The sequence below is a fragment of the Perognathus longimembris genome, chromosome 18 (genome assembly GCF_023159225.1).
Source record: "Perognathus longimembris pacificus isolate PPM17 chromosome 18, ASM2315922v1, whole genome shotgun sequence".
In the NCBI taxonomy this organism is placed as follows: Eukaryota; Metazoa; Chordata; class Mammalia; order Rodentia; family Heteromyidae; genus Perognathus; species Perognathus longimembris.
Genome location: NC_063178.1, coordinates 11,455,769 through 11,470,784, shown reverse-complemented (window position 1 = coordinate 11,470,784; position 15,016 = coordinate 11,455,769). Strand labels below are relative to the sequence as shown.

Sequence of the window (15,016 nt, the reverse complement as noted above, 5' to 3'; positions counted from 1 at the left end):
TGTGGTGCTGGGGAATTGAACCCAGCGCCTCATGTATACGAGACAAGCACTCTTGCCACTAGGCCATATCCCCAGCCCCAAGAATCACATTTTAGGGCTGGGGATATAGCCTAGTGGCAAGAGTGCCTGCCTCGGATACACGAGGCCCTAGGTTCGATTCCCCAGCACCACATATACAGAAAACGGCCAGAAGCGGCGCTGTGGCTCAAGTGGCGGAGTGCTAGCCTTGAGCAGGAAGAAGCCAGGGACAGTGCTCAGGCCCTGAGTCCAAGGCCCAGGACTGGCCAAAAAAAAAAAAAAAAGAATCACATTTTAACTGTGCATTTCCCGCCTCACATTTGCCTGTTTCTTTAGAATTCTAACATGATTCCTTCCTTCAGGAAGCTTTCGCTCAGAAGCTCCAGACACTGTCTGTTCCCTATTCTGTTAATCTTATGACGCTTGACCTGGGATATTTTAACTTTTGATCACCGAGTTGAGATGCTCTGCCTGGATATCTGGGCTGTGTTTGATAAATAGATTCTATGAATGACTTGGAAGTGGGAGGTGTCTAAGACAGAACCGCCCCTTGATCCCCAGACAGAAATAATGGCTCAGCAGCCAGCCCTGCCAACTAGAGTTTGTCTCCCGCTGCATCCTGGGCAGCACAAAAACAAATAGAAACCAGAGCCCCTCGAATTTTCTGCAAAGGGACCAAGAGGCCTGGATCAATAACTAGCTCTTGCGCTATTTTTGTCTTGATTATTTTCCATCTAAATGATAATACAAAGTATGTCATAGATACTCTATCTACAACTTCAGCCTTATTTATCATATTTGGCTCAATTCCTAGAATGAGGTACAGACTCTGGCTGGGCCACACTCATCAGTAACTGCTGAGCAAAGTCTCCTGTGCCTCTGGGAAAATTAGTAGCCAGGCCCATGGGAAAGGTTGTTATGCAAATCCAAACAAATGCATTTGGGGTTCTCATCACATAGAATAATTTTTTTCTATAACTAAAATGATTCCTTTCCTGTTGTGGACTTTTTTTTATCATTTTCATTAAACTACTTCCTTAGCCAAAATCACAATTTATTATTTGTGTGAGATCCCAGGGTAACGCTGTCACTGCTAGTAAATTTTGATTAGACTTGCTCAATCTTTTCTAAATTTTACTGGATTGTCACAGGGAAGAAGGATTGTGAACTTACAGATCTAGACAGATGTTATAATTAACTTCACATAACACTGCAATGTCCTTCATCTGTGACACGTGGCCACGATCATGAAGCTGTCGTCTGCTAATTTACATGTGACAGTTGGCATAGCTTTTGGTTATATGTGTCCTCTTCTGACAGAGTTACATACATCTGTTTATAAAAAGAATAGCTGAATTGAACCTCAGCTTGGTGTATATGTGTGTGCGTGTGTGTGCGTGTACCTGCCTGCACGCATGTGCCTGTGCAACAATAAAAACAAGGACTGGGTATTGCTTTTGCATGCTGCCAATGGAGCGCTTCCATGTGGTGGGAATGACGGTCCTCATGTGTCCACACTGGCCGTGTGCTGGAACGTTCAAGCCTTCCACAGGGAGCCCAGCCCCGGGACAGAGAGGACACCACCAAGATTACCCGGTAGCCATAGCCAGCACTGCCTCCATAGCAGGATTTATAATGCAAGGTTTGCAGTTTGAATCTTAGAAACAAAGCATCACTTGAAGAAACGTGTGTGTGTGTGTGTGTGTGTGTGTGTGTGTGTGTGTTTACACACACCTGGCACAGTACTGGGGTATGAACTCAGAACCTTGCTCTTGCTAGCCATGTGCTCCCTAGCCGCCCCATTGACAGCTTCCTTCATGACTGAATGGAAGGCAGAGCTGAGCTGGCTGCTTGTGTACCTGAATTTCCAGCTATCTCCACAGAGAGGTTCAGTCTCAGGTTTTCCGAAGGTTGACCCCAGCTCTCCATTGGGACCCATCTGCCTTTGTTTTTGAGCAGTCCACCCCCAGTGCTAGCTGGCTTTTATACCAGTGCAAATAAGTGAAAGCGAACTAAAATTGTCAGTAGTTGACAGCTGATTTTCTGTCATTATCGTCACCAGTGGTTCACCTATAATCCTGGCTATTCAGGAAGCTGAGATCTAAGGATTGCAGTTCAAAGCCAGTCCAGGCAGGAAAGTCTGTGAGACTCTTATCTCCAGTTGACCAGCAAAAAGCCAGAAGTAGGCCTGTGGCTCAAGTGGTGGATCATCACCAGCCTTGAACATGAAAAAGCTAAGGGACTGTGTCCAGGTCCTGAGTTCAAGCCTCTATGTAAATAAAATACTTTTTAAAAAAATTTAATAAGGATGCTGAAATCTGTAATGTGAGCCAACTGAAGCGAAGAAGAATATAGACGGCCATGTACACTGGAGTTCTTTTAATTGTATTACTGTGTTCAGCAAAATGGATGTGCTCCCTGAAACTAATGAGATTTGTGTTTTATGTTTGTAACCAGCAGAGGTAGCTGACGGTGATGAAAGACTGGACGGCATTTCTCTACCACCAACAGGTAAAACACATTTACATTTTCATCACCCGCTGCAGAACACAGGCTGGAAAATACTTGCTTTGAAAATGTTTTGCCATTAGAAATGCAGATGCTTGAGTAAGCTGCTTGTGTAGCAGACCCAGGCCTCGGCATACACAGCTTCTCATCCCCTAGGTTCACACCTTGAATCTAGAAAGCATGACAAATGACCTTTCCAACCCCCTACACACACACTGTTTCAGATCCATCCACATCTCAAAAATGCAAATCCTAGAAAGTTAGGATGAAAAAATATTTTCATGTGAAATGAAATAAATGTTCACTTCAGCTATAGGGATCACCTTTTTTGTGTGAGCAAACTCATACCTATTCTGGCTTCTCTTACTCCCTCCAAAAGACCTCTTGAGAGGCAATCTATCCATGTACTTCATAAAGAACCAATAACTACTGGGTTTTAATTGGGTGACTGAACAAGCCGATTTCTCGGTATGAGTGACACACTCTCCTTTTCTTGGCCAGATCAGCAACCGAGCATTAAAGCATCCACTGCACAGAGTTGTGTTAAGCCACAGACATGCCTCTGACCTCCCGTTATTTGAGTCCTACCCCTGGCCCTGGCCTCCTGAGAGCCAGAGGGACAGGTGTCTGAACAATGTGCCAAACAACTGGTTCCCTCATTTGGTCTCAGGACTTTGCTATTGCCTGCTCTCAAGGGATACCTGAAGATTCCGTCCACAACAGACAGACACCCCCAGAGAAATCTCTTAGCTGATAAAGCTTGAACCAATGTTCTTTGCCTCTAGAGATTTTCATGAAATGCAGTGAATACTCGTGGAGAATCTAGCCTGTGCAAGGACTCCTAATAGAGTTCCTTGTGGTCCCTTGCTTATTGGCAGAACTGTGCCAAGATGGCCACTGAAGCAGAGTTCATGGGTGAAGGATGGGCATATGGTAATGAACTTGAGAGGAGCGAGAAAACCCAGCTGTGTAAATGATACATTGCTTTCTCTGAGTTGAGTAGCTAAGCAACAGATCGATGGACAAATAAATGAAATGAGCCACATAGTACAAAAAGGATCTGCCTATATCAGGTTCTTACCATATATAGTCATTATGTCAAAGGAATTGCTCTTATTTGGCTGTGTGTCCACATTTGTGAATTAAGAGAATTGAAATATATGACCTCTGTTGCTCCTTCCCAATCTGTCATTCTCTGAATGTCAGGACAACTCGTATCAGCCTTTTTCTTCACAGCCCCAGCCCATTCCCAGAAGATGCAGGAAATACTAATCATATTAGTATTATTAGTGTCTGCCAGGGTCCCCTCCCCACCACCCCCTGGGCATCTGCACCAACTGTCCTCCATGTCTTACGACACAGTGAGTGACAGTGGGCTTTTGTCTTCATGTGCCTTGACATAATGCCTTTATAGTTAATTGGAGGTAGAAATGTTTGATGTGAGGAAAGTGAGCCACAGGAGAAGCTAGAGCAGCCTCGTGGACCTGAAAAGGCTCCGGAGGAATCAGAATGAGAAGGAACTTGAGAGATCACCTTGTCCAATCCCTGCTTTTTTTTTTTTTATCCAGTCCTTTTATTTTTACAGGAAAAAAATCCTGACTTTCTCAAGGTTTCACAGCTGGTTGATGGCCTGGCTGGACCCCAGGCCTCCTGGACTCCCAACCATTACACCTACACCATAGAGCTGTCTTATAGACAACTAAGCCAGAGTCAGCTTGTCTCTGCTTGTTTCCTAAAGATTCTAAGAGATGATGGATGTGCTGAACCCTTTAGGATTCCATTTTGATGTCTCGCAATTGTCATGGTTAGAAAGTCTGTCATCAGTCTAGCCCCAGCTTACTAGAGTAGAAGCTCATCCATTCAAGTCCCTTCTCGAAATTTGCCTGAGGCTGTGAGGTCATAATAGAAGAGACTAACAAGGGTCTTTCCCCTGACTACTGACAGTGGTGCACATTACTAAACAGTATGAGAAATTAAAAGGGCTGGTCGTTTTTGAAAAGGAGAACTGAAGGTGCAGATTGGTGCTCCTCTTACGTAATAATAAAACTAAATAACCGTGATCATCTGGCATGTGTGTCTTAGTTGCCTCATTGGAGTGCAGTTTTACTGCTGATACCCCTCCTGTGTCCCTGACATGAGCATCCAATGGTGAGCTCCAGCTGCTCGCCTCACCAGCACCATGGAAGCCACTGAGGGCTCTGATATAGACTTCCGTTTTATCATGTATCTCAGCTGACCAACCAGTCTTTTCACACATTCAATGATGCTTTGTGTTCTCTTCTAAGAATTTGGGATGTGTGGTGAATGGAGAGGTAGACATCTTTACATGTTGCCCTGAGCCGGAAGTGACCTTGCAAGGCTTTCAGTCAGGCAGTCAAATGACATCTGTTCCCACCCAGTGCTTTTAAACAACCTCCTGTAGGTTTCACTTGAACAAAAACAGATACAAGTTGTATAATGGAGAAGCATGTTTTCTTAACTTATTCCCTCTGAGTCTTTTGGGCAACTATTGGCTCATCAGCAGGGTGTTGTGGTCGGGTGACTACATGCCTGTCATCAGACTAGAGGGAGAGGCAGAGGCAGCTACTGAAATGCTGTGACACAGATAAGGAGATGGTGTTGGTGAAGGGAAAAAAGCCCCCCCAAGATCTGGGAACAACTGGCAGTTTAAAAAAAAGTACAAAATGAAATCAAAACATTGCTTTCTAAAATATAAAATGAGGTCCTTCCTGGATGTCAGTGGCTCACATCTGTAATCCAAGCTACACAGTAGGCTGAGATCTGAGGATCACCATTTGAAGCCAGCCTGGACAAGAAAGTCCATAAGACTTAGCCATCAAAAAGCCAGAAGTGGAACTGTGGCTTGATTGGTAGTGCATTAGCCTTGAATAACTAAGGCCCAAGCCCTGACACATAGCCCAAGCCCTGAGCTTAAGCCTCCACCTCAGCACGTTAATTAATGAATGCTCAGGACTTGGAGTAGGGAAATGCTCATCTGCTACAGATTGGCATTCTTTCTCATAGTTTCTTTTCCAAACATGTGACTTCATGTCACCACCCAGACACAACCATTACTGGGTTGTTTCCCCCAGCCTTTTGGTCATTAGTTTATGTAATAAAGATCAAACATGTAAATTTTTGTTTCCTGATTTCTGGGGTTTGACCGAGGAAAAATGTAATGTCCCCATTTTATTATGAATCTTTATATGCATTATTTGTTGTATCGTGTTCTGTTTGGGAGGTGAGTCATGTTCTGTTTAGCTCTTTTCAATTGTGTGGACATACTCTAATCCTAACACATAGTCATGACATAGGCATGGGCTTACCTGTAAAAAAGAAATCACCACAAGCTTCTAAGTCCTAAAACTGCACACTTAGTATAACTAAAGCTTTGACTATAAATGTAACTCCAGGACCCAGATAAGTCCTCGTGAGTCCCCCAGTTACCCCTCCTTGTCCAGAATGCCTGGCTTTCACCATGTGGTCGGAAGTATAACTGTCCCTTAGAACAACAGCTCCTCCTTCACTGTCTTGTCTCTGTTGTAGGTGATATATTTGACACCAGGAGAGGAATCACGGAGGACAGAGAACCAGGTTCATTGCCTAAACTTGTGCTCTAGTGACCTTGATTGTTAGTATATGTAATTCTTCCATCTGAATCTACTCAAAGACCCACACGGCCAAGTGTGGGTGTTCTGTGAAGTTTATCTGTCCTGGTTGAATCATTTCCTATGATTTCTTTGTACTATGTGATGGTCACACAACCATATTGGATTATGATATTTTAAAACTCATTTTTAGGGCTGGAAAATGTGGCTTGGCGGTAGAGTGCTTGCCCGGCAGGCACGAAGCCCTGGGTTCGATTCCTCAGCACCACATAAACAGAAAAAGCCAGAAGTGGAGCTGTGGCTCAAGAGGTAGAGTGCTAGCCCTGAGCAAAAAGAAGCCAGGGACAGTGCTCAGGCTCCGAGTCCAAGCTCCAGGACTGGCAAAAAAAAAAAAAAAATGTCTTTAGTTGATCTGTTACCTTTGAAGGTCCAGTTAGTTCTGTGTCTGTCAGTCACCAAGAGTCCATTCTCTCCCTGGCTTTATTCAGCATAAACTAAGTGTGAATATACAGTTTGGGAGCCTATTGATTTTCATGTAAATTGTTAGCAGCCTGTAAAGGAGAATGGCTCTTTGCAGGCCCCAGAGAGGTTGTGCAGGCCAGAATTAATTAGGCCTTCCTCAGTGCACAAGAACAGCTGTTTGGGGAGAAAAGAGAGCTCTGGCCTGTTAGATGAAATCATTTGTGACATCAGTGTTCCCCCAAAACAAGCCATTTGGCATTGAGTAAGTGAAAATGAAGGATGACTTCTTAACAAAGGAATAACTACATACTGTGCTGACATTGTGACCAATAAAAGCTAATTAGAAGATACAAAACTCCAAGTAACCAGTTCTCCGCCTGATACTCAGTAGCCATGTACACAGAGTGCTTTAAATGAGAGGACCCCAATTCAGACATTGTGTGGTGACAGGTTACAGCAGGCATGCCTACTTTCCTGTTGTTTATGTTGGTTCCTGGTGTCCCTGCCCTACACTTTACAGAAAACCCACATAAGAAAATGTGGATTTATTTTTTTCAGAGAGATAGCTCTCTATATGGGTATTTGTTTTACAGAAATAGCCACCTTCCGATTTTCTTTTTCTCTTAACACAATAGTGAATTGAAAGTAGTGTTTACTTAGAAACATTCCCTTTCCACCTCATTTGTTGTGCAAAAGCAAATTGCCTTGAATCTTTGGCACAAAAGAAAAATGACTATATACCCACCCAAACCCCAGCATTAAAGATTGCCATGCAGGGAGGGAAGTATGACTCAAGGGGTAGAGTGCTTATAAGCACGGGGCCTTGAGTTCAAACCCCAGTACCACCAAAAAAAAAAAAAAAAAAAAAAACAGGAAAAGAGCACCACACTGTGACGTTAGCCCCTTTCCCCACCATCTCTTTCATCTACCTGTTGGAGCAAGCAATGACTTCAGTGGCGGCTCAGTCCGCCCTTTGCTAGTGAGTGAAGGAATGGAGGAGGGAGTATGTGGTTGCCAAAAGCAAGGTAACCATTCATGGCCAGCTAGGCATAGAATGTGATATCCATACTACCTGTCCAAGCCACTGTGTTACTGCACTGAGACACTAAACCTCACGCTAGGGGGGCTCTGGGGTACGTTATTATTCCACCCACCCACCCATGACCAGCTCAAACCCAAGAAGATGCACAACATCCCATAATGTGACAGAAATCTGGCTTTCCGTGTGGCTTGTGGAAGCAGTCTGATGAGTCATTATGTCGCATACCTATGAGTCTTTTGTATTTCGTGTTGAAGCAAGAAGGAAGGTTCAGAGACTTGATTCCATCTTTCATTTTAGCCTTTTTCAGCTCTTTCCTGAGCGCAGTCCCTTTGCAGGTTTGATAAACTCCTTCTCTACAACCCAGGGCTTTTGTTTTTCTGCAGCATATGCTTTAAAAAAAATGGGTCTCCTGCCTCCAGAATGAAATATTCCTCGAGGAATGAGAAGAGATTAATTAGTGCCCTTTCACTCTGTTAAACTATGATGAATATAACCGTAGTTCTGCTCAGTGTGCACCGTGAACCTTGAAAAAGCGCTCCCTTCTGAACCTGGTGGCCACTTAGCGCTGCCTTTACTGGAGGAGGGGTAGGGGTAGCTGAGCTCATGACGATGTGCAATGGACCCCTGAGTTGGGAATGCATATCAAAACTGCAAAGAGTGAAATCATATTTTGTAATTTAAAATCGTATTTGTGTTAACTCACTGTGACTACTGTTCAGACTTTGTTCAAAAATCCTCTTTTATAGGTTTTCTTAAAAAACAAACACCTCCACATCTATGGATAACATGTCTCAATCTTCTGTATATATGTTTTATTAATATGTAAATATTTAGATTTTTTTAAATTACTATGTTCTTTAAAAAAGAGAAAGAACTCAATGCAAGGCTAGTTGTGAAAATGGTGTATAACATCGTGTTGTGATATCAATTCTCAAGATGCTCTTTATGTCCGTTCTGGGAGAATATAATAAATTACTTTAACGGCGTGCACATGTGTCTTTGCCTATGCGCCCGTCTTCTCATGTTTATGAAGTCAGGGCTGTTCATTAATTAAAAGGTATTTATAAATATTCTGGTGATTACCCTCAGAAGTTATGCTGCCTTCTGAAGTTAATTTTTCAGAATAAAACAAACTGGATTGCTAGTGGAATGAGACTCTTGAAACCCTGCTGTCACCAGCTCCGTCTGGCCATCAGATCAATGGCTCTAGCAAGTCCTGTAGAAACACTTGAGCATTAAGTACTGAGAGGCTTGAAGCCTAATTTTAAATGAATTAGGTAGCTTTGTAATCTTCGCTTAAAAGGTTAAGCCCTGCTTCTATGGAAACAACACATCAGAAGGACAAATCAATCTTGTCCAATGCAAAGTGGCTGCTCAGATGTGATTGTTTTATTCTCCCCTGGACATGGGAGGGTGCTCCTCTTCCCTCCTTCCATGGGCATGCCCAGCCCCGCCTCCCCCAGCCCCACCTCCACCCCAAATAAAATACAGCCAGCCAGGATATTCCATCCACCCTTACCTCACTGAAGCTGGGCACCAGCCTACCGTTCCTGCCACGTGTCCTCCAGCATCCCTCAGCCCATTGTGTCCATGAAATTGCTTGCCGGGGTTCCATGTTATGTTTTATGGCCTTAATGGCATGCCCCTGCCCCCTCCCAGGTGCCCACACGGATCTGCGGATCTGCGCTCTGTAGTTGGCCCGGCAGAAGGATCCTGTTGGGCCTCTCCAATCCAGGGGAGGGGAGGAGGTGTAGTTTGCAGACAGGAGGCTCCAGGAGAAAAGGGGAGCTCATCACCAGCCTCCCCTCAAAGCTGTACCCCAGCATGCCCAGCCTTGCCAAACAATGGAGGAGGCGGTGGTAGCTTATTTCCCAGCAGCCCCTGTGTTCAGCTCCACTGCATTCTGGACACCTGCTGAGTCAGATCCTCTCATGACTTCGAATGAGACAGATTGGGGTGCAAAGGGAACAGGGGTAAAGGCTGGGGCCCATCTGGCACCATCCCAGGATGTTAAGATGGTGCAGCCACTGGAGTGAGTGTGTGAGGGCTTTCTAATTCTGTTCTTCCATTGCCCCATCTGGCTGGAGTGGAGAGCAGTCCGCTGGAGTTACAGGAGAATACAGGAGATCAAAACGCCCCCAGAGGAGGTGCAACAAGTCCAGGTGACTGTTCGGGCTGGAGGAGGGAGGGTGTGTCGAGCTGATGCCCAAGGTGCTGACTAGGGAGAGAGGGGCCAAGGTGTCATTTGCCCACACTAAGCTACCGACCCTGGCAACGAGCGATCCGGAGAATAGAGGGTGAGTTCAGCGAATTCATCCACTCATTCATTTCACAAGGGTTTACAGCCAGCCTGGCACCTCTCTAAGGCCAAGAGTAAAAAACAACAAAAACACAAACAATCCCTACTGTTTCAGAACTGACTCAGAACATGTGTCACCAGACAGTACAGATGGCCAAGCCCTGGGGAAAACAGCACGCAAGTCCTCGTCGTGTTCCTGAACAGGCTTACGAGGGAGGAGGGAATTCAAACTCGGAAGCCTTGTACTCAAGCTAGGAGCAATCAGAATTCCTCATAATTCCGCTCATTACTAATATTCACAATTAAAGGGGGATTTGTGACTTTGCCCACAAGTAATCACCAAGCTCCATCAAATCAGTATTTATTTTTTTTACTTCATATTACTTGATTTTGTCTGGAATAATGTTTCTTATTTATTTGAATATTGTCCACTTTCCAATAGAACCTGAGCCTCACATATGTCAGGGATCTTTTGCTTTCATATTTTGCAGCTTAGAATGCATGAAATTGAACATCCCCCACAGAGGGTAGTATATCCAGGTACTTTTACACACAGGTGTCTATGTAGCTTTTGTATTCTAGTTTTGTTATTAGTGTTAAAGGAGCCATACTTTAAAGAAGAAAAAGACAACAGTTGATCTAGAGATAGAACTCAGGTGTAATAATATATACAAATAAAGGTGATGCTAAATGGCTTTTATTTATTTATTTATTTGTGATCCAGGGTCTCATGCTTGCTAGGCTTGTGCTCTACTACTTGAGTCAACACATCCAGCCTACTTATTGGTTAGTTGGAGATGCAATCTAGTAAACTTTTCTGCCGGGGCTGGCCCGTGAAAATATAGCAGAATCCTTTGTTTTAATACACAAAGTAAGAGGAAAAACAAAGTCTTAAGAAGATACACACCAAGCTACTAATAGTTATCCCTGGATGGTGAGAGTAGGGATACTTTTAAATTTAATTCTCCTAAATTAACTTTTTTTCTGTAATGAATGTACGTCCATTTTGTAGTAGAAGTTGTGAAATTTTTAAAAGTAGAATATTAGTGGCATGAATAAGTATTTGTGATATATTTGCTGCTAAGTTGTAGGTTCAACCTGCTGGATATTTTGTTTTCTTTCTTTCTTTTGTCTTTATTTCTTTTTCTTTCTTTCTTCCTTTCTTTCCTCTTTTTGATTAGTTCTGGGGCTTGACCTCAGGGCTTGGGCACTGCCCCTGAGCTCTTTTACTCAAAGCTAGTGCTCTACCACTTTGAGCCACAGCTCCACTTCCCGTTTTCTGGTGGATAATTGGAGTCTCATGGAATTTTCTGCCCAGGCTGGCTTTGAACCACAATTCTCAGATCTCAGCCTTCTAAGTAGGATTATTGGCATTAGTCACCAGTGCCCAGATTTTTTATTTTATTTCAGAAACACCCTTGTTTTTGTAAAGTTGATTGTAATTGTAACTATAAATGCAGATTAACTATATTTTTGATGCCCAAGAAAATAGACACCAACAGCCACCTACAGCTCTATGAAGTTATAGACTGTGTTAATTGAACATCAGCCTGATCCCATTTAAAAAAATATTCATATGCATGCACAGAAAAAAATGACAGTTGGAGAAAGTTGTCATCTTTAATGCTCAAGTTGTGTTTTTTCTTTTTTTTTTTTAATATTATTTGTGGGCTGGGAATGTGACTTCATGGTAGAGTGCTTGCCTAGCATGCATGAAGCCCCGGATTTGATGCCTCAGTACCACATAGACAGAAAAAAAGCCGGAAGTCGTACTGTGGCTCAAGTGGTGAGTGCTATCCTTGAAGCTCAGGGATAGTGCGCAAGCCCTGAGTTCAAGCCCCAAGACTGGCCCAAAAATAAATAGATAGTATTCTTTATGTTTTCTCCACTGTTATTTTCTAATAAACTTTTCCTAAGGGAAAATTCAGTAGAAAAGGCTTAGTGGTCTATACATACAGATATATGTGTGTGTATATATGTAGATGATAGATATAGATATAGATAGAATACTTGAGAATACTTTGATACTATTAGGAAAACCAGAAATAACTTGAAATTCTTTGATACAGGCTTCTTAACTATCAGTGAAAACTTCAGCTTCCTTGTTCCTGTTGTTTCCCATAATATGGACAGCGAGGGTATGTATGTATGTACAGGACTCTGGAGGCCAATACCTTCCTTTGATGGAAAACCCATCAGTCAGTCTGTTTCTTCACAGGAGGAAGACAGCCTTCTCTGAGGCTCAGGGCACTGAAGACAGTGCTTTATAAAAAATGCACTAGTAGCTTGGCACCAATGGCTCACGCCTATAATCCTAGCTACTCAGGAGACTGAGATCTGAGGGTTGCGGTTCAAAGCAGCCTGAGCAGCAAAGTCCATGAAAGTCTTATCTCCAATTAACCATCAGAAAACCAGAAGTGGCGCTGTGGCTCAAGTGGTAGAGCTCTAGCCTTGGGCTGAAGAGCCCAGCGACAGTGCCGAGGCCCAGAGTTCAAGCCCCACAGCCAACAACAACAAAAAAATGTACTCGTTGCAAGATGAGAAGAAACCAATCACAGGTGCAAAGGCATTTGACGCATCAATTCAGAAAAAAGCAAAAACAAAAACCAATGACATCAGGGCCTTTGACACTTGGGGAGAAATCCAAGCAGTGAAACATGAAGGGGTGGATGGCACCACACAAGTGCAAGTCCTCACCAGTTCAGGCGTGGAGTCTGTTCATTCACAGATTTCTTATTCATCTACGGTGTTCTACACTGCCCTTCTGAGGTCAGGATGTAGTGCCGGCTCTATGAATCCTGGCTGCCAGGCACCAAACACATAGTGTCCCACACAGCACGGGCCTCGTGCTCACCCAGCCAACCTTCACATCTGTGGAGTAGGGGCAGAAAGTAAGGGAACTTGGTATAGCTCCCATGCCTAGAGACTCACTTTAACTCTGTGTAAGCTTCCAATTCCCACATTCTTGGCCTGTGCCCTGTCTGAAGGGAGCCTGATTGGGTGGAGAGCAGCATCTAGAATAATCACAGAGGGAACAGTCTACATGACTCTGCTGTACAGTGCTCATTCATACATCATTGAACTATGCATGAAAGCATATGTTTATTGAGTACTTTTATAAGCCAGATGTTGCTGTAAGTCCCTCATAGTTCACAATTTGGCTGGTCTCTCTTAGAAGCCTAGAAGTTAGAATTATTTACAAGTAGGAAAATTAAGGAGAGCTTAAGCTCCCCCCCCCCCCAAGCCACATAGCTAACATAGAAGCAGGATTCAGAGTCACACATTGCGGGCTGGGAATATGGCCTAGTGGTAGAGGGCTTGCCTCGCATACATGAAGCCCTGGGTTCGATTCCTCATCACCATATATATAGAAAAGGCCAGAAGTGGCCCTATGGCTCAAATGGTAGAGTGCTAGCCTTGAGCAAGAAGAAGCCAGGGACAGTGCTCAGGCCCTGAGTTCAAGCCCCAGGACTGGCAAAAAAAAAAAAAAAAAGCCACACATTTCATGCTTTAGGAAGGACTTGCAGGTGAGTATGTAGGGTGTTCGCTATACCCAGGCCTTGTTTTAAGCATGTTACTTGAATCACTTCATTTGAAATGTTCCCAACTTTGCCAGAGAAAGCTTGGAAGTAGCTGTCAATACCCATCTTCAACCTAACACCAGGTCGTTTATCAGATTGTCTCCAAGGGTACATACTGAATCATGAAAGATGGAGCTTAGTGATCAGAATGACCCCCAGTTTAAGTACTAAATCCCACTGATTTAGTTATGATGCTCTCTTCCCCTTCCTTTCTTTGCACTTCCTCATCTAACCATCTCCTAAGACAACTGAAATGATACCAAACACTGGTGACTCATAATCCTAGTGATTCAGGAGGCTGACACCTGGATGATCACAAGTTCAAAACTCAGCCTGTGAAGAAACGTCTATATGGTTTCATTTCCGAAATAACCAGGAAAAATAAAGCAGGGCTGGAGGCATGGCCCAAGTGGTAGAGATAAGAAGGCTGAGCAACAAAAAACTAAGCCCCTCCAAGCCCAATAAACCTATTAGGAAATGGGCAAAAGAGCTAAAGAGAGACTTCACAAGAGAAGATATAAAAATGGCAAAGAAACACATGAGGAAATGCTCAACATCCCTGCTAGTAAAGGAAATGCAAATAAAAACAACCCTGAGATACCACCTCACCCCAGTTAGAATGGCCTATACTCTGAACTCAGGAAACAACAAATGCTGGAGGGGCTGTGGGGAAAGAGGAACCCTTCTCCATTGTTGGTGGGAGTGCAAATTAGTACAACCACTTTGGAGAACAGTATGGAGGTTTCTCAAAAAGCTCAATATAGTCCTACCCTATGACCCAGCCATACCACTCCTAGGCATCTATCCTAAACAGCAAAACCCAAGATATCAAAAGGACATTTGTACTTCCATGTTTATCGCGACACAATTCACAATAGCCAAAATTTGGAAACAACCCAGATGCCCCTCCACAGATGAATGGATCCAAAAAATATGGTACTTATACACAATGGAATACTACATAGCGATTAGGAATGGTGAAATATTGTTATTCGCAGGGAAATGGTCAGAACTCGAACAAATAATGTTGAGTGAGACAAGCCTAGAACACAGAAAACAAAGGGGCATGATCTCCCTGATATATGACTGTTAACAAAGGGAGACGGAGAGACAGTAGAGACCAAGTCTGTGAACACTGTATATGTGCTTGATACATTGTATATTGCATATGGGTCTACCTGACCTAGACAAGGGATGGAAAAACAGGTTGTAAGATATCACAAGAAATGTACACACTGCCCTACTATGTAACTGCACCCTCTTTGCACAACACCTTGTAAAAAAAAATTTATGTTCAATTAATAATAAAAAAAAATTTTTTAAAAAAAAGAAGGCTGAGCAAGGATTGGAGACCCTGAGTTCAACCTCCCATACTGGTGTGTACACACACACACACACACACACACACACACGAAATGAAAGTCAAACTATCCCTGGAGTGGTAGAAGCCACCGGAATCCCTGACAGCAGCCATCATAACGGGGAGACATTTGTTGTA

General features: G+C 43.5%; 1 protein-coding gene across 5 annotated transcripts in view; it reads left to right on the top strand.

Annotated features, from left to right (window-relative positions):
• The window catches only part of Bend7 (BEN domain containing 7), a 75,205-nt gene extending 68,794 nt beyond the window's left edge, over positions 1 to 6,411 (top strand). The window contains exons 8-9 of one of the 5 annotated variants that reach the window (XM_048367385.1): positions 2,479 to 2,529; positions 6,073 to 6,411. In XM_048367385.1, the coding sequence (XP_048223342.1) occupies positions 2,479 to 2,529; positions 6,073 to 6,146 (125 nt within the window). In that variant the 3' untranslated portion in view covers positions 6,147 to 6,411. Of the gene's footprint in view, positions 1 to 2,475; positions 2,530 to 6,072 lie in introns of all 5 variants that reach the window. The other 4 variants (XM_048367384.1, XM_048367386.1, XM_048367383.1 and 1 more) reach the window with 4 other exon arrangements.
• Positions 6,412 to 15,016: the final 8,605 nt, after the last annotated feature.